Below are 22,170 nucleotides of genomic sequence, written 5' to 3' on the forward strand. Positions count from 1 at the left end.
ACTTGAACAGTATAATGGTATTATGTTTCATCGTTTATTCCCTTTTTTTTTTTTTTTCGCAAAAAGGTACCTACAACCGTCCCCTGCTGGTAAATTCAAATCTTCTCATTGTGTAGAAATATACCACATCGGTTATTACTGCGCTATTGCCGGTTCCCTAGATAACTACTGTTGGGATGGTTCGCTCTTATGAAATATTCATGAAGTTTTAGATCGAATACCGAAGGGACCGCGATGACACCACCTGAGCAAAATGTGATCGAAATGGGGTATTTTATTTTTGCTTTAATTATCGGCGTTATACCTAGTAAAAGCGTTTTAAAGAATTGATTTTCATCAAAAAAATATCATCACATAATATTTTGTCCCATCGAATTAGATACAATATGTGAAGTTGACGTGTCAGTGGTGCAATCATTCATTTGAACCAATCTAAAATAAAAAGAGTCGTGTAATAAGATGAGTAAAAAACAAATACAAAATGTACCTATTACACCGTTATTTTATTCGTTTATGTGTAAGTATAATATGATGATGATGATATAGGAAATTTGTATTTGAGAAACCGTTATCATGAAATACTAAAATTATGATTTTATTACAAATAGATGATACGTTTTGGAGTTGTAAAGAAATACGAAGTAAATTTCTGTACTAAAAACTTTACTATTACGTTGATTTAAAATCCAGGTATATAATATAATGTATACTTATATTGGTATACATATTTTTTTCTTATCTTAAAAAATTATTGACATTTATATTATTTATTACACGACCTGACTATCCTTCAATAATAATATAATATACATAAACATTATCGTATCAGAGTATTAAAATCATAACAATTGAAAATATTTATTGAATAACCGAAATAATTATTTAAAATCCATTCTCAAACTGCGATCCTTGAATTATCCGTTACCCGAACTTAGGCTTTGGCCAGAGGTCAACTTTGGATTCTCACATCTATCTTCGCGAGGATACAGATAATATTCAATTATACAGTTTGGGAGTGTATTTAATATCTGGAGTCTCGAAGCAGGCGGTGGTCTGAACGCTGTATTTTGGATTCCCAAAAATCGTTCGTAAAAAATTGTCCACATAAAAAAAAACAGATATTCAAATAAACGAATATTAATTCAGATTTCTAAAATTGTTAAACGATATTTACTATATCAAACCTTATAAAAATATTAACACTAGTTGTGTTTAAAAACTAGAATTAAACTTTTACAATAAAGTGTAGGTACATTTAGCTATAATGGTATATCGTAGACTAAAAAATTTATGATAATTACGTGTATCTACATAATTGCAATTAAAGAAGGCAAGTGATATACTATATTACACCAACCTTATAATAATAGTAGGTCTGCTTAGTAAGCATTGATTATATCATCAGATTACCAGTTAGGTATGTTATGTTAGATAATATTATGCTCCAATTAGTAAAAGCGGTATTTCCTGGAAGAGATGCTCCTAAAAAAATTATTTAAAATAACTATAATATTAAAATACACAACAATTTGAACCAAGAAAAATTATAAAAGCAAAGGGAAACTATGATGGAAAACCCGTGGCTTTTTGTATCCCGTCCAGCTTCTTAATATTTCTTAGGTACACTAATTTCGTGTTTGGATTTGTACAGAACAACTGATAATGAATCACGCCAATTAGGCATCTTCGGAAGACGAAAAAGCATTATTTTAAATGTCCACCAATTAATTTTATTGTGTACACCGTACATAAACGAACAAGGTAATAACGCATTTGTTCATAATATTATTATATCAAACCTATACAATATATTAATACGTCATATTTTGATTACCTACGGAAATAAAAACACATTGATTTGAACATTAATGCCACATAACGAAGACACTATTGTTTTTCTATTATTATTGAATAATTAAACTAGTAAGTAATTTGATTAATATAAGATTAGTTTTTGTATATTAACTAATTTATACGTGGGTTCGAGAAAATGTTTAAAAGTCTATCTATATTCATTGCATCCAAACATCTCTGTAGTAACGTTGTTTGTGATCGACCACATTGTTTTGATTTAAAAATAATGTGTTTTCCCTAAAATGTAATACTATTTTGTAGTTTTTCGACTAAATTAAAAAAAAACACAATTACTGGGAATTCAAAAACCGCGTTCTTAAAACATTATTTTGTTGAATATTTCAATCAGTTTAAAAAATAAATATATTTTTAAGTCCCACTCATACTAGTTAAATCAAATCGTTACAAATCGTAAAACTCCGTTGAAGGGGTTGATAATAAAAATACAAATTTTGTTGTTAACGTAACACATAGTTCTCAAAAACTACATTTATAATCTCAGCCACTTTAGAATCTAATCGTACAGTCGAATATTGGTTATAATAGTTTATGAATATAATTTATAAAAATATAATATGATCTATAGTAATCGGAAATAATATAATTTAGATTCAACCACAAATTCGAATACTATAAGCATAAAAATAAAATATTGGCGTTGGAAATGTCAGAGAAATTATTTATGACATTCTTAACAGGTACCTGGTAAGTGGTAACTATACAATGTACATTTTTATGAAAATAATTTAAACGTTAATGGTGCGTTCAATTTACAAAAGAAAGGGTTGGACAAGTGAACCAAGATCGATACTCGTCATTATATACACTCCAAGAATAAAAATAGGCACACAATTCATGTGGTTTTCATCTTTTAGTTTAAACATTTTTCTGTCTAATATTCTGTCGGCGTAATTAAAAATGTAATCTTGTGTCATACAAGAGATTAAGTGGTTTAATGAAACATAGAATAAAGTATCGCATCATGTATTAGGTACAACCAAATTAAAAAAACCCGTACAATTGCCAAATTTTCTGCAAGTTAAAAATTAATAGTTCACAAAAAAAAAAAATCATTAAGTTAAAACTAAATTCATCAAGTTTAAGTTGTATGTATTAATCGATATTTTATATAACCTAACTTTATTGTTAAATAATATGTTAATACTACAAAAATTATATCATATTATTATATAAAGAAGTAACGTAAAGTTTTATTATTACAATAAATTTAAATAATACAGTAACTAAAACCTAAACCTGATGAATATAAAATGTAATTATATTATTTTGTATATCTGTAATTTTAATTATTTTGTGTGTTTATAAAAATAATTTATTGGAACTTTGAATTGTCAGTAAGTTTGTTACGAAAAAATATCAGTAAAAGCTGTTATTTTAAATGTATCTATATCTTCTGAAGTACATAAAAAACATATAAGTAATGAATCTTAAGTAATAATAATAACTAATTTTGAATCGGTAGTAATGATATCATAAAATGTAAAGATTTTTGTTAACTTCAAAAATGCATACCAACTATTATACATAATAATATGTGTTTTTTTTGTATTTTTTGTATCTGCGACTGCAATGTGTATTAAAAGTCATTTTAAATTTTCGAATATAGTCGTACCTAAACAATTTCGTAAAAATCCACGTTAATCAATAAGTTACACTCATATATGTTTTACTGTATCAAACTAGCACAATGGGACATAATAATTACATCAGACTGATATGATTTTATAGACTATATTTTTCGTATTTTGAAAACAACTGAAATTCGCAATGAAAAAATGTTAAGTTGACTATTTTTGGTTTTTTTTTTCATATGGTGACAAATTACAATATGTTGTTATTTGATTTATACGAAGAGACAAAACTATCAATCTGACAAATAGACGGATTAAAAAAAAAAACTAAAAAGAATGTTCTTAATAGTTTATAAACATATTAATTATATTTAATAATATATTAATAATTTAATTTATTATTGTAACGATACTATTTGAACATGTTTAGTGTTTACTAATAACTTGTTTACTACACATGCTTAATGTGATTGATATTATTAGGTATGCATAGCAGGGGGGTTGGATTTCAAGAATACAATATAGGATAAGTAAAATAGGTTCAAAGCAAATTAGTGTTAACAACTCTTGTCGAATTCGATATTACTTGAATGAATTGAATGATATTTTAAATTACATTAAAAACGAAATGATATTGTATTTGGCTTTCTGGATATTCTTATTTTTTTTTTATACCTGTGCACAATATAACATTATAACCGTTTTCCAATCATCGCCTTTACAACGCTGTTACTTAGGCATCAAAGAAATATCCATTGCACTGCTGAACCAATAGAAAAATTGGTTTGAGAATTCAATATTTCTTATTTTTCATTATTTTTTTATTATTATTACAATCTTGATTTTCAATCACAGAGTACGAGTTGTAATGAAACCACTAGTAATTACAAGTAATAATTCAAATGCTACACATTTCAATTTATATAAGACGAATAACAATAAAAGTTATGTTTAAGTCTATACAACTTTTACAAACATATATAATGATCAGTGTAAAATAACTGTGAATCTAAATTTATAATTTCAGTATTATTCAGTATTATTACATAATATACAACAATATAACTTAGGTAGTGTAGCATATATTATAGCTTTATTACGTTATCTCTAAATATATTTTATTATTTCTAAATATCGCAAAATATTATACTGCAGTTATTAAAACCAAAGTTAAAGTACGTACATTTATAACCTTGAATTCCCATGAACAGTTTATCTAGTTAACTATAAAATAATACTATCGTTTTAGTGTTTAATTAAATTTTAAACTTGATATAAATTTGTATTAAAATTTGTTAGTTTCAAAATTATTCTAAAATAACCTCACCTATTAAATATTATTTAATAATAGCAGTATTTTCGTAATTAAATTATTCTAACTGACTCAAAATCTAAAAACTTATTTTTACGGCTAAATCAAATTCATTATACATATTTCTTTTTTTTTAACTATGGGCTATTATTTAACATTTAAGTTGACAAACATATTCATTTAAATTCAGTTAAAAGGATATAATAATAATTAATTGTAATTTAATGAAATTAGAAGGATTTAAAAAAATGTAGATACCTTTCCATGTACCTTTTCAATTATCACCTTACTATTCAAAGTGTAAGGTTTGATAAGAAAATGAAGTATTCAATAGGATAAATTATTATTCAACATTTTTTTTTTTACAGTAGTCAAAAGAAAAAATAACATACAACTAGTGACTGGAATAGTTATTGGTCATTGGATGCAATAATTTGTCATCAAAATTCTGTCCTTAAAATATTAAAATACACAATCGGTAAGAACGATGAGTCTAAAAAATTAGATTTTTGCTATAATAAAAAGCAAACAGTTTTTCTTGACGTTCCACAATCACATTTTAAATACTATTCTCTGGTTGCCTTAATACATATAAAATGGAAAGTCTACATAAAATGATCAACATTAAAATGAATTTTAAGATAATAAGATTGTCTTATTTTATTGCAACTCGATAAATAAAATCGGAGGTGGTAATATAATTTTACTCTACAGGTAAATATTATTATTATTTATTGAAACTCATTTATGAAAATGTGCTGTATTATTATGTGAGAAGTTTTCTGAGAAGTTTTTGAATAACAGTTAAGTTGATGAAATTCGCGCTTATAATTATTTATTATTAAACGTTCCAACCACATCGAACGTATAACGATCAGTAGAACAAGTCGTAATACATTTGAAATTTGCCTTTTGGTCATTAATTTGTTTTTGTTTACCATGTATCTGTGTATCAACGATAATAATATTAACAGGCTCAACACTTAAATTTTTTATATTACACGAAATCTCGTGCCGTAACGGCAGCGTAAGTACGCCTTAATCTGAGATCAGCACTTAAACGTCTAGATTAAGGGGCGTTAATAGCGTCGTCGTGTCGACCGACCTAAGTCTACACGCGACGCATTCCGACGGAACGGAACGAAACGCAAACGGCAGAAAATAGGTAGAATTGCAAACGGACAAAAAAATAAAAATAACACGAATAAACAGAGAAAAAAACGTCCGACGATTGTAACTCCGATGTAAATCCAACGTCACAACATGGTACTCTCATTCCATTCGCTTATCTCGTTGGCGTCGCCCCTCAGCAATTTGCTCGACGCGTGTCCCACACGATCCCCTGACCGTGCATTTTATACCGCTGCCGACCCCCAGGACCAGTACCTACCGTATAAAATATGCCGTGTGTTCCTGAAACATAAATGTTAAGCCTCGACGTTTTCTCCGGTGGTAATGATTTTTTTTTTTCTATATATATATTATTATCACATACAATACAGCGTATAATGATGCCCGGTTTGATGTGTCGCAAAATTCGATCCATCTGTTGAAGCAAGTTCGGTTCCATTTTTTTTTCCATGCATGGTATACATACATAATTTTCATACGTTTCGATTTTTGTACAATACGCGAGCCGTCATTTTTAATGTTGATTTACTACATGTCACCCAAAAGAATATTCTTGAACCATAAAATATCTTTTTTGACACGTTAGTATAACATTACTCTTAATTTATTATTAAGAGTAATATAAATTTTTAAATTTAGCAAATCCATTATTTTAAATTACATGCTTTTAAGAGTTAATGAGCATTAATGAAGTTAAGAATAAAAAAAAAAAATCAGAAAAATTGATCATGAATTATAATTTTAATAATTATCTTAGTATAAAAACTTTGCAAACTCAACACCCATGAACTTTTTCGTTTGCAAATTAATACAAGCGATTAATTTTTGCCTGGTTGGTAGCCATGGATCTAGATTGAAGCTTATTATATCGATATAGATTATATTGTTTTTTTTACTATTGTAAGAAGTATTGAACAGTATTTTTTTGCAGGACATTTTTCCATACCACAATATAATAAATGTCGATAAAAAAAAAAAGTTTTAAAGTGTAATATCCGGTTCATCCTAAGATGCAATTACTGAAATTAAAAAAAAAATTAGCGTAATCAACTATAATATTTATAAGTCTTAAGAGTTAGAAATTTTACAACATTTGTCAAAATCACGAAGTTACGAAAATTTGCAAATTTTTTTGTAGTAAAATGTTTAAAATATTCGATTTGAATAGTTTGGGCTTGAAAATTTAAACAAGGGTCTTCATCAGTAATTCATACTTCAACAAAAAAAAAAAAAACAAAAAAATATATACAATCGTTTTTTATGGACATTTGAATTTCAAATTTTTATCAAATTGAATATTTAAACAAAGATTAACGTTTTCCTGTTTTATTGAAATTCAAAATTATTCTTGGAGAATTGAAAGCTTATGTATATTGTTATAAATCTACTAAGTATACACAATGATATTTTCACAATATTTAGATTAATCTCGACTCTTAAGTTATTGCCTGTTTATATTTTTATACCGTATTACTGATAATAGTAAAATAAATTACGTGGTACCACACAGATTTATAATTTGGGTTTAAAAATTCACGACTAAATGCAAAAATATCTAAAAAGTCATAATATACAGCCTAATAATATTTATAACTATTTAAATACGATTTAGTTGAATTAGCGTTTTGAGATGATTAAAAAGAACTTTGTCATCGATAAGATAAATAGCATGTTTGTGTAATAAAATGTATATTAATAGTAGGTACCTATAATAATATTTGATTAATTAAAAATATCAATTATCTGCTATAAGATGGAATGATTTTTCAAGCAATAAACTTATTACTGGAATAAAACTTATAATGGTTTGGAATCTTTTATAATCCTCAATAACAAAATAAGCTATATACATGTATATATGGTACAACAATGAATATCTGTGATTGAAGACGTTGATTGAATTCGATTCGGGTACAAAAAATAAATAAATAAAAATAAAGTAAGAAAATAGAAACTCGATCCCCTTGTGTTCAATCATTTACCGACAAGTCGTCGTCAATATGACATTATTCGAAATTAAATTGTAGTATAAAAAAAAAACCCCTCATTGAATTTTCAAAGTTTTGCGCCGTGTGCTTTCGATTATTATATCGCGAGATAGGTATATCTCGCAGTCCGGGCGACTGTCAAATGGAATTTTCCAATTTCCCGTCGACCCGAAATCCCCTCAGATAACCGTTTTCAAAACAAACGGACCTGACCGTCCCCGGGGCAGCGCGAACGCCTAAACGCTTCTGCCACCGGTCAATGTTCCGATATTACGCGTCACAAACGCACATAATGTAATACGGCGAGCAGCGTGCTGGACTTAGGAGGCCGTCCATTGTCGTGCCCGACAAATAGACGTCCCACAACACTTGGTTCCGGCGGATAATGAAGTTACTTTTGTCACGAAACCCATTCAAGGCTCTATACTACAATGCACACACATATATTTATTGGTATACCATGTTTGATCCCGGTCACTTCTACACCGTCCGCGATTAAGTCTCACAAACGCGCCTGCAGCGCAAACTTACACGTTTTTTTTTTTTCGAGTATATAATTTCTATAATGTATTGCGTAAAAATATATTTTCCTTCCAAATTTAATTTGTGTGTGAATTCGTACTATTGAACAGGATACGATTGTTTTATAAACATTTGTTTTTCTCACATATAAGTATGGTATGAAGTCATGGCCAGTAGTTAATCATTACTAATTACTTGAATTTAAATATAAAAAGATTTAACGAGTGCATCAGCATCTAGCACCGACATGTAAAATACGTTTGGTAGTGATCACTATGAAAATAAAAACGTTGCACTACAAAAATGTCGTGTCGTAATGATTTAAAATAACTACGCAAATAGATGGTAGGTATTCAAAAATACAAACATTTACTGATAAAATGCGACTATTTATTGTTCTCAAGTGTTTACGTGATAAAATAACTCTGCATCGCTATCATAAACAGGCACCACCTTTTTGGCCACACACATTTCCGTATATTGTGTTTGATTTTCTTCCAATACATCGACTGATAAAATAAGTTTTCCAACGGCTTCGTGGTTTGCCATCACGATGCTATATGGCATATCGACAATCGCTTATATACAACTCAAAGTGTTTGAATATCTATTGCAAATATTTAAATTTAAATATCTGTACACCCGCCGTGTGGTATACTGACATGATATAGTTTCAACGCTTGTTTGTTGTACACCGACCGAACGAACAAATATCTCCAAATCTACACGTTTTTAGTTTTAGAAAGTAGAGAATTGTTAATTGTTGATCATACTATAAAACAATTATGATACTATTCAATTTAACGTCTTTTATTTATATGTACAATGTATTACGTATCGCACCATATTATATAAAAATCGCATTAATATATTGGACGACATTATAGCCATTTTGTTTTTTTGGTATTTTGTTTTTATTTTTAGCCCTGAAACACTAAACGACGGCTAAATTAAATATGTAAAATGTTATAACTATTATATATGATCAAAACACTATCAAAAGTATGGCAGTCTATAATTATTATAAAATGTTTTTTTAAAATTAATATGTTGGATGAAATCATGGCAGTTATTTAATTTCTAGATAATTATTTAAATAATTGTACATCATTATTTACATTAATTTAAAATTAGATACACATCTAATAAATATTATCAATGATGATCTCCCATTATATTATAGAGAATATTTCGGTGTCATTTGATTATTAAACCATATTGTCATAATATAGTTTCAGACACTGTCATCTGTGGACGATATGTAAAAAATTAAGATTGGTTTTTCTTGTCTTCTAATTGTGAAATGAATGGATCGTTTTTTTATATGACATTTTGTATTTGGCGTACACTTGTGTAGTAGTGTGTTGGAAACAATATAAATGAAATAAAATAGTCTGTATCAATATTAATTTTTATTCAAACAGTCGCGAGATGGTAAAAAATATTTTTAATTAACCATCGCAGTATATAAAACTTATTGGTCATATTCAACTTCAATTTAAGTAAATAATAACATGAAATATAATAAATTGAAAACAAAACTTAATCATGTGTTTATAATATAGTAATATCAATTTCAGTTGATTGAATTGCATCTTCATCATAAATCCGGCTGCTATAATATTGATTATCCTAACTCTTGAACATAGCTACACGTAAACTTGATTAACTTATTTTGGTCTACTAAATAGTTACGCTTACGATCCATTTCAGATTATTAAAAGTAGATGTATTTATAATAATATGGATTGTAATTTGTAGGTACCCATCCAATTATTATTATTATTATTATTATTATTATTATTTAAATCATTATACATTACTATAGTTATATTTATTGAAATATTGTTTCTTTTTGTTGTTCAAAGTTCTTAAACGGTTATTTTATTTTTTTTTTAAATATTTTATTTACAATTTCAACAGTTTTACAGTGTATGATCAGTGATTACATAGAATATTATAACGATTTTTTTTAAAAGCGTTAATTTAATCAATACAATTGATTTAAAATACATTTTTTTTAATAAAAATGTATTGTATTAATTATAAAATTATGGTTTGTGATATAATGTTATATAATAATATTTTACTGAAAAAATTCGAGAGCAAAATATATAATATTATAATATAAGCAAGCAATATATAGCATACACAAAATAAAAAAAAAAGTTCCAAAGGATAAGGAACGTCATTCGCTTATCAAGCTAATGTAATAAAAACTATTATTCTACATTTAATAATAATAATAATAATAATAATAAAAACTAAAACAATAAATTCCTAGCGAGATTAAAAATGACAACGACGGTATAAACAGTTTAAACATTTTATATAATCCGGGAAAAGTCACTGATGGGTGTACGAAGTTAAAATTAATTAACCAAATCTATGAATGAACAATGACAATATTTTTCAGAACAAATTTTTCTTTAGTAACACTGACTCTGAATTGACATACTACTATATTTATTGTACAACTATTTAAATTTTGTTTAACCAAAAACATTACCTATTAAACTATAATAACATACTCCTAACCTAACAAATATATTAAATTATTTATGTTTTATATTTTTTAAATGTTTATATTACATTCGGGGCTCTTCGTGAGATGAAAATAAAATATTTTACAACGAAACAATATATAAAACTATTATATAAATGCGTTTTTAAATGTGATGATGTGAAAAAGGATATTTTATCCATGTTCTAGCTTTAAATCGTAAAATGTTCACTAAACTAAGGATTACGGAAAGCCACAGTAAAATTAACCCGCGTTTAGCGTATATTATTGTACTAGGCTGTGCGTTTTATTCCGTTTTGTAATTAACTGCTGGATATAAATATCATGATTACGATATGCATTATGTTTGGAAAAAAAACACAAAATACCTACTGAATGCGACTATACCATTATCAAAGATCAAATAATAATAAAAGACTTAAATCCTATTATGTTCGTATTGTTTGAACATTTTAGAGGAGTTAAAAATATTTATTTATATTTATTGTTAGTTATAATATTTTATACTGGTGCTTGTACTTAAAATACTGAATTTTCGGGTGTAAATGTAATTTACAATTGTTTAACATTGTTTAGGATTATAATAATATTATACTTGAATTAAGTTTTATAATAGTATTTTAATATATATTTTAGATTCCAAGCGAGGTGAAGAATGTAAATATTGGACTTACAATGTGTGTTTTTTCTGCCTTTCGTTACATTTCGGAACAGTAAAAAAACGCTTTGACTTTAATAGTGATTCCCCGTTAAATTGTTTTTATAAATATCAAAAAGTTTGAATTTCAATTTTAATGAATACCTAGTAATTATGCATAGACACAATTCTTTTTATCATCATTTGAAATACAAATGTTGACAAAGTTCGTCAAAATCTCGGAAATTCGCAAATAACTTCGTAGTTAAAAATGTATAAATGTTAAATTTTTCTATCTAAGGGTTAAAAATGTTATACAAGGTTTCTCTTAAATACCTCAAACTGTAACCAAAAAATTTAAAATAAAATACAAAACATCAGTTTTTTTCATAAATATTTTAAGTTCAAATTTGAACAAAATTAGATAATATTATTTAAGCGAAGTATAATGGTCTCAGTTATTTTAACGTATATTATTATAATATTTTGTATTGTGACATTGAAATTTTTTAGGAAAAAAATTAATTCAATCTACCGTATTACTAATTATTACAGTAAAATCGATCACTTTAGTAACAATAATCATTAAGCTATCATAGTTTATACTGGAGGCTTTAAATAATAAAAAAAAAAAAAAAAAACAATAAACATATTATATCATAAAATATAGGTAATTAGTAATATATACCAACAGACCATCCACGTTCAAAATAATTGTTCGTATGATGTTTAACAATGCATTTAAATTTAACTTACAAACCAGTGAATTACTTTTCAATGACGATGTGCACTCTATACCTATTGTACGGGAGATCTTCGTTATTTTATTTTGTTTGTGTTTTTTTTTTTTTGAAATTGAACTTACTGAAATTACGAGATTTTGATTTGTATTTCAATTATTAAATAATGAAATAAAAACATTTAAACAGTTAAAATGATGTCAAACATCACATAAATTAGAATTGATATTATTACTAAATTGATATTATTTATTTTTTTTTAGTTTTAAAATATTAGAACGTGTAAAACGTAATCCGAAGTATTTTATGGCTTTAAACGTCGCATTTAATTATTGGTGGGCCATAACTTCAGTTGGTTTAACTTAATAAAACCGAGTTCACTAAATACTATTAAAACAGAGACAATTTCCTGTATTCGATTTGAGTTCTAAGGCGTACATCCGTCGCAGGGCGGCATCCGAACCAATTTCGGTGTAACGCGTATAATATCTTATTATTGACGGCTCTACCCGCCGTCGACCGGTAAATACCAACGCGTCATAATTAATACCGCAGCGGACTAGATAGATGGTAAAAGGACGTTTTTCGGGTGGTGTGGGTGGAAAAATTGTTTGAACCATCGTATTTAATGGATCACCATTCAGCAGTGAACATGATGAATGTTTATACCGTTTCCACGCGCGCAGTCATTATGCGTTGGCCTCAGCACGGTGGTGGGGAACGAGTGAGTGACGTTTGATGGGTAGTGGCGTGGCGGGAGGATAAGATTGAAGTACGTTAGAAGCAGCCGTTCTTAATTGAGTCACGTGACACGACATCGGTCAATGATGGATTGTATGGTATGTTTCGTAGCCAAAACATACGCACACTCTCAGAAGGTGGTCACGGTGTTTGTGATATTATTCATCATCGTTATATTTCAAGTATTAAATAGGTATTATAAATTAAAAACACAAAATAACCACCAAAATAGGTGTATGCACCAACTATAATTTAATACGCAATACAAGAAATATCATCAAATCGTTTATAATAGTGGCTATTATTGAAGTAATATTCGTTATAATATCTTGAGTTTAGTGCCTATTATTATATAGTAGAACGGAGTTGAGCATAATTTTGCATGGAAAATATAGACATAAATTACGATTATTTTATAGTTGAACGGTAGATATCATAGGGGATAGCGCCAAAGTCTAAATAGTAATAAATGAGTTTAAAGGTTTTGTCCTAATATAAATTGAGTTTTTTTTTTCATTATTTAGTAACAATGTTGTCGGTAAGATAATCTATAAAGTGTCTGAAACGGATTCCTTGAATACTGCGCAAGTATATTATGGTGGTTGTAGAATAAAATCACTGGAAAAAAAAACCATACGCACACTCTCAGAAGGTGGTCACGGTGTTTGTGATATTATTCATCATCGTTATATTTCAAGTATTGAATAGGTATTATAAATTAAAAACACAAAATAACAACCAAAATAGGTGTATTTACCAACTATAATTTAATACGCAATACAAGAAATACCATCAAATCGTTTATAATAGTAGTTATTATTGAAGTAATTCGTTATAATATCTTGAGTTTAGTGCCTATTATTATATAGTAGAACGGAGTTGAGCATAATTTTGCATGGAAAATATAGACATAAATTACGATTATTTTATAGTTGAACGGTAGATATCACAGGGGATAGCGCCAAAGTCTAAACTCTAAATAGTAATAAATGAGTTTCAAGGTTTTGTCGTAATATAAATTGAGTTTTTTTTTTTCATTATTTAGTAACAATGTTGTTGGTAAGATAATCTATAAAGTGTCTGAAACGGATTCCTTGAATACTGCGTAAGTATATTATGGTGGTTGTAGAAAAAAATCACTGGAAAAAAAAACCTCAACAAAATACACCTTCCGCATACCAGTGCATAACTTCAGTGATGTCATTCTTCCAAGACGTGTTTCCACGAGTATGAAAAAATGTTCGGTCTCATCCGGGTTATAGGTAAAAAAGTATAATAATATTCTTATCACAGAAACGATTTATTGATTACTGAATGCGGTCCGATGACATTAATTTGTATTGTTTTAATAGGACTTGACGTACAACCAACTGAGAGATAATTAACAGACGATTTGTCTAGAATATCATTGTATACTCATAGTATTATTTGACTGATTTGGAATGTTATTTTACTGCACAAAATATAATTAAACACATCAAAGATTTTTTTTCACATGGCAATATTTCATTAGTAGATTCACCAGATAAAATATCAAATCGATGTTCAGAAGTTTTTGCATATATATGGATTTGGCGGTCTTAAAGTCAGTTTTTTCATGGAAAATCTATGAAAAAGTCATAATAGTTTTAGATTTACTTTTCACAAAGGATTTATTATTTTTATGACATCATCTGAAAATGGACATTTTCTAAAAGAATGTAAGTACCTATACTGTTTAAAATAATAATTGTTTCTGTTTAAACAAATAACCATAACATGTATGTGTATTAATATAATGTATATTTATTTAGAGTTAATTAGTTATATCAAAATGTGTTCTATTAAATAGTGGTGATTATCGGTCAGCAATATAATATGTACTATTGTACTACTGATTTGAATCAGTAATAAATATTAAATTAAATATAAGAGAGGTATTTAGATTATGGGATTACAATAATTTAAATTGGTTTTGAAACTTATCGAAAAATTGAATGGATATTCAATTTGTTTTAAAAATTAATTTTATAGTTATTATTAATCTCAAACATTTTTTTTTTTAAATGAAGGTTTTTAATTAAGTTATTAAATCAAATTTGAAACCACGTTTAAATTGTTTTATGGTATATTATAATAATAAAAATGTATTGTTTGCATAATTTATTATTCAGGGGAAGTTTCATCAAGATGGGAGAAGGTCTTTTGATAATTATACACTAAAATTATGCATATTATATTATAAATGTAACTATTATTTACTTTGAACATTATTAGAATTTGGTGATGGTTTTATCAAAATAGTTTATTTTTATTGATTATTTTATTAGATTATACTGTCTTGATCATAGCTCATATTATTACTTACATGTAAGTTATATAATTTTATATAAAATTAACGTTCCATGGTAAATATATTTAATTTCAAATATAGAATGACTGTATATAGTACGTCTGTGGTGTGGTATTCAAATATAATTATTGTATTATACAAAACAATTGAAAACAATTTCATGATGATATAAAAACAAATATTAATCAGTTGTCTACCTTTCTTATTTACTAACACTCGTGCTACACAAGTCATGGAAATTGAATAATACGTATTAAAATTCACCTTCGCTCATATCGTAACATTGTTTACAGGATTATTACAGAATAGTTTGCAATACATCATCAATATCTCAGTGGTTATTATTTTCTTATCCGAGTAAAGTCGAGAGCGAGTAGTGAAAATAAACAAAATGTACACTGCAGAATTCAGATATGCGCCTCCTACACAGCGTTTATATCACGCACAGGCCAGAGAAAATTCCAAGCTCCCACAATCATTGACTGAATCGCTCAATCAAAGCCTCGACCCTTATTCTCACAACCATTAATTTCGTAGTCGTTGCTACTATTTAAACAATAAATTAAAATATCTCTATAGGGTATGTTAACACTCCCGAATGGCCGCCGCTGTCGAAGGTATTTTCAAATAAAAGATTTTTGAAAACCAAGAAAGTTGGTCTACTGCTATGTTTTGAGTGTACCTACATCGTCTTTGAGTAAATCATTCCAATAAAAAAAACAAGAGACAGGCTGACAGAATATACGTCCAAGTATTGTGTGTTATATTAATTGTATTCTATAACTAATTATTTATTTTTCTATTAGTGTAGGTTTGTGTGTTGAACTAATTATTGCAAATCAAATCGCATATATTCTGCATAAAATTGTGGCTTCACGATAAACTTTCTTTTTTAGTTTACAAAAAAAAAAATCCTCATGAGAATGTATTAATACAGTTTTAAATCTAAATTAAAATCGAATATTATATTAAATTTTCAAATCTTAGCTATAAAAAATTAAAAATTGTAAGCATTTTTAATTTTAAAATAAATACCAAATGTTCGTTATTTTGACGAATAAAATAACATTATCAATATTTTTTAATGTATATAAGAAGAAGAACCTTGTATATCATATATTCAAGTTTTTTAACTTAGTAAAGAAATGTATTAATTTAAATAGAAAAAATAACTAAATAAGTCTAAGATTTCAATCGTTTTTAAATAGCTCGAAAAAAGCCAAAATATTCAAAATTATATTATTAAGTAAAGAAAAAGTTAATATAATTATTTGAGAAATGTCAAGTGTCGTCAGTTATTTCTTTTTGAATTACAATAAAAATACAAAATCAATTTTGTTGTAAACTGGTGCTGCGTTAATATTCCATTTTTTTTTTTATATTTTGTTTTTGTTTTCTCCGATTATTTTTAAAAGAGAACACTTTGCCACATAACGTTCCAACAAGTTCCAATTCGATTCCAGAAATCATTTACAAAGTTGTAGTTTTGGAAGCATTTAGACCGCTCCAAAACGCGATGACAGACATGAAATATTAAATAAAAAAAATGCATCATTGTCAAAACAATAGCTTCGCTCAGAATCTAAAAGGTAAAGAGAGAATCGACCAAATAACTTCTGTATACGTTTGTCGAATCGATGATACTACTCGTGGATGTGATACAAATAAATCGGATATTTTTTATATGTTCAATTATTTATGTTTGTTATTGAATAACTACCGACTATTATATTAGAGTACCTAAATTATGTACAAATAGTTTCATATCATTATATGAATTGTTTGGTTCATGCGAATAGTTCGGTCACAGAATCAAAATCAAATATATACAATGTTTAATTATAATTTAAATGAATTTGAATAATACATTGCATGTATCCATTGAAAATACTTATCATTATCTTACATACCACATACTATACATTATACAAATTAAATTTAGTAGGTACTCGCCATATACAATTTTCGATATTATTTAATTTGTTTTAAAATAAAGATTTTACATCTGTTTTTTGAAAACTTAATAAAAATGATATACTGGTATTATATAGTTAAAACCGTGATACATTATAATGTGAAGGTTTTAGTAAAATTAATTGTTTTTTTTTTTTTTTTTTAACTGTATTTCAGGTTATTTCCTTTTTTTAAGCGAGTTCAACACCAAATATTTGGTGATCAATTACTTAGGTATTTATTTATTAATTTAACATGTTAATATTTAGAACCTTTACTAAAATAAATCATTATGTAACAAAGAATATAAAATACAATAATTGTTAATTAGTTATAATTTATAATTAATTTTTAAACGATTACATAATGATCTAATTTGTTTATAGTCTAATTTGTTTATAATTGGTTAAACAAAAATAAGAAGAAGAATGAAAAATGCTGAAAGGGTCTTAAAAATTAAATTAAATAAAAATAATTAAGATACCCACAATTGGGTTTAATAATATCGTCATGTGATATAGTGATATTAAGCATTCGGGTAAACAAAAATGAATTATAAATCATTTTTGACAGGGTTAAAACTTCTATCCGAAATCCAACGAAATAACTTTATTTCCCGTTGTTATATATCGATCCATGTCCATTATAAACGCACAGGAAAATGTACAGTGAATTTTCCAATGACAGCCCTGTCTCTAATAACGAATTAAAGTATATAATATGGGTCCTGTACGGGGTGATCGCAAACAAAAGTTTTTTGAGATTATTATATACTGCGAGTATATATTGTATAAGGTACTACTTATTATTTTGCTCTCGTCCTCTTCTGGTTCACTTGTCAAGGGTTAAAACTGTGACCAAAAGTTCTTATTGTTTCTCTGATGGTATTTGATAAATGCGTCTTGCAAGTTGCAACCATACTACGAACAGCATCGATCATTTAAATATTCTTTAGGTTGACAACAAACGTTTTGTCTTAAACTTAAAACAAATTGAATTTAAAAAGAAAAAATTATATCGTATGGTTACATAATGTATTTACGTTTTGATAAAAAAAAAAAAAAATACCTGCCTATTTCAATCAAAACAATGAATACTGATTACTGTACAAGCAATATTTTTATCAAGTAACATCAAATAGTTTAAGTTTTATAAAAACAAAATAGAACAATACATTTATTAGAGTTTAACGAATTGCCATAAAATTAGAAACTAAAATAATATGTATACTTAATAAACCAAAATATTGTTGAAAATACTTTTATAAATTATAAACATTCAAAATTACAATAGTAAACCATTAATCAAGTTCATTTAGACTATTCCATTATACAGAGTGGTTCACTAAGCATTCTCACCTACATTATTTCATTTTGGATTCTGAGCGGAGAAATGAATGTATTGATTTTACCATGATATGTGTTTTTATTATTATTATTATTTTTTGTGTCTGTCATTACCATTTAGGTCAGAAAAACTGCTTGGATTTTCTTCAACAGTATCTTGTTCAATGGACAAGCTACACTAGTTGGTGCATTTGGGAGTTCAAAATGTATTTCTTTATTTAGTGGTTTTATTATTATTAAATTAATTTAATGATCTTAGTTTCAAAATTTAGATTTTTATTATACTAAAAAAGTTTCAGATGACGTAAATCTGACCTTATTTTATAGTAAATCGTTAGGCAGATGATTTTATTTTTTAATTGTAATTTATCTAAATCAAAATGTGAAAAGTAGTTTCTAAGTTATTAAAATATATTTAGGATATTCCTTAAAAATAGTTTCACAGAAACATACAATATATTATACAACAATTAATATAGTACTTATAAGATTCGGAAAATTTTACAAACCATAATATGTTTATCGTTTAATATTATAACTATAATTTGTAATATAGTTCCCATACCTACCAAATATATATATTATTCAACTATTATCTTTAGTACAACAAGACACAAGTTAAAAACAACTCAAGGCTACTCTTTTGAAGTAGATAAAATAATAGACCAATAATTGGTACATATAATTTTATTTTAAAACATCGTATTCCAAATTATAGCCAATTAATTTACTGGAAAAAAGTGTAATAATTATTGTCATTTGAATAAAATAGTTGGTATTGCTACTCCTTTATCGTATATAAAATCTAAGTATTTGAAAATATGGTTCTTAAGTAAACTTTTAAATTTCAACAATCAGAATTTTTATAAAATGATCATATTATTAAACATGAAAAAAATGGCGGTCAGCATGCCTTGTGTATCAACCTGTATTATAATGTTTCAACTGTACATAATATACTTATTATACAACAGTATTTCAATAGATAAGTTATAATTTTGGTATAGAAAATCTGAATAAAACTAAAATGATTGTCATAAATTAAAAATAATACAAAATTGTACAGTAACACATTAAAATTATTCAACAATATTGAAATTGTATTTCACCAATAATATATTAATATTTAATACGAATGTAAAACAAAATATATACTGCTTAATAATTATAGCTATGCATATGCATATTCGTATGGTGATTTCAGATTTTACATGCAAATAATACTTTTTATATGACTATTGGCAATTGTAAATTTTTCAAACATTTACAAATTGATGTTTGTAAATAACATTATAGTTTTTAATTATTTTTATTTAAAAATACACCCATTACGATGAACATTTATGAAGTATAAATGAAATCTGACGAAATTATCATATTATAATACAATTTAGTAATACACATTCCACTCACTTCAAACTAAAATAAAGATTAATTTATTTTTTAAATAAAACATCGTTGAGGTTGGTGCTAGGATATTAAATAACAAAAATAGTCCACGTCATTACGTGTATCTAACCTTCTTCATAAAACAACCATACATACAATATTATATTATATCATTGTTATATTATTATATTGTATGCTCATAAAAAAAATGTAATTTATTTCCATATGACAATTAATGAATGGTATTATAATGTACACATTTTAAATATTTAAATATATTATGTATAACTTACCATTGATAAACAGCGCAACTAAGAACAAATTTGGTACCATTTCCCTGAAACGTACGAAGGTCATTCGCCAAGGTTTATAAATTCAATTGGACAGCTAAAGTACCACTGATAAGCATCGCGATCTCGGATCTCCCTGAAACATGACAAATAAATACTTACATAACTAAATTATACAGAATATTATCTACAAGAAAAAAAAAATATATATTTTATATTTCTTTAATAATCAAAAGAAAATATGGGTTAAAATGTATTAATTGGTTAACATAAAAATATTTGCCACAGTGGACGAGTGTTTCTAAAACGTGTATCACAGTAATATACATAGGCGGATATTGGGGGGGGGGGCTTAAGCCCCCCTGAATGTAACAAATCACACTAGATGTCAAAATAAATTGTGTATTTTAATAAACCTATATATACTTGTTGCCTCTGCTAGAATAAATGAGTACTGAGTAGCTACTAGTTAGTAGGTTGAAGCGTTTAAAAATGTTTGTTTACGCTAATGGATAAGACAATTAGCCCCCCACATATATGTGACCAAATATCCACCCATGGTAATATATATAGTATTGTATTATTATTGTATGCAGGTAATATATTTTATATAATATTTTATTTTAACGCTATTGTTTCAAAAGATAATTTTTCTCTCAACGTACAACAAATAATGATATCAAATAAAACAAAGTTCATACCTACTGACATGGCACCAAATAAGAAAACTCCGTTCCTGGAAGATAAAAACGAATCGTAAGAAAAATTGGAAGGTTTTCAGAAGTTTGTGTTAAAACAAATATAATATAATTTATCATAATAATATCGAATATAAAAATGTTGTTTGTTAAAGATTATTCTTTTTATTTTGGATGTAAAAAAACACGAACAAAATATAAAAAGGACATATTATTTTGATTAAAAAAACATAATATTATCTAATTGAATTCCATTAAATAAAATTAAACTCACTTAAACGCCTTTACAACAGAAGTACTTGTTTACAAAACAAAAAAAACACAGTTCATAATAATAATTATAGCACGCATTATTTATTTACCGTATTTTTTCATAAATAATTTTATTTGTTTCTATTAGAAGTTAATTCATCTTATAATTTCACTTAGGAAAACTCTGTTTTTTCTTGGATACATCTTTTTTTATAGAAAATAGTAGATTTAACATCACATTGTAACTACATTGTTTTTAAAGCTCAGTTGTGCAACATTTTTTTTTTATTATTGGTCTTATTAAAAAAATTATTGTTATTCTACGAAAAGTTAATCTAAATTGTATTTATTGATTTACATGAAAAACTATGCAACAGTCTAAACAGTTACAAAATGTAGACCGTTGGTTAAAACCTAAAACCAACCTAAGGCCCTATACGAGTGTGAAGTTATTCCCCACTTTGAACATAATATTACACAATTATAAGTTTTGGAGCTCAATTTTTAAGTGATTGTGAATTGATTTTTTGAATTTTTAAGTAAATCGATTAAAATCTAAAATGAGTCGTGGAGCTAACTTTACACTACCCCTTTCCTACTTTATCCAAATTACACAAAACGAAATGTATGTTGTAGAGATAAATTTGTAATAACAATAATTACAATTATTGTAAGTTGGTTTTAGGAATTTGTGGGTTCTTCAGTGCTAAGTTAAGATGTTCATAGAGTGATACTAGAGCTTATATTTTTTTTGAAAGGGGAGTGCTAAATGTACCGAACACGAAATTCTGAGACTCATTATTGTTCATTCGTGAAGGATATGGAAATATTTGTTATGCCTATGCACGGAGCTCCACATAAAAGTTGTT

The 22,170-nt window shown here is 26.7% G+C and overlaps 1 protein-coding gene across 3 annotated transcripts in view; it reads right to left on the bottom strand.

Annotated features, from left to right (window-relative positions):
- LOC132942948 (zwei Ig domain protein zig-8-like) overlaps positions 1 to 22,170 on the bottom strand; it is a 265,842-nt gene that overhangs the window by 208,404 nt on the left and 35,268 nt on the right. For 2 of the 3 annotated variants that reach the window (XM_061011667.1, XM_061011666.1), the window contains exon 2: positions 20,355 to 20,487. In XM_061011667.1, the coding sequence (XP_060867650.1) occupies positions 20,355 to 20,418 (64 nt within the window). In that variant the 5' untranslated portion in view covers positions 20,419 to 20,487. Of the gene's footprint in view, positions 1 to 20,354; positions 20,488 to 21,052; positions 21,071 to 22,170 lie in introns of those variants that run through there. The other variant, XM_061011668.1, reaches the window with a different exon arrangement.

This window comes from Metopolophium dirhodum, chromosome 4 (genome assembly GCF_019925205.1).
Source record: "Metopolophium dirhodum isolate CAU chromosome 4, ASM1992520v1, whole genome shotgun sequence".
Taxonomy (NCBI): domain Eukaryota; kingdom Metazoa; phylum Arthropoda; class Insecta; order Hemiptera; family Aphididae; genus Metopolophium; species Metopolophium dirhodum.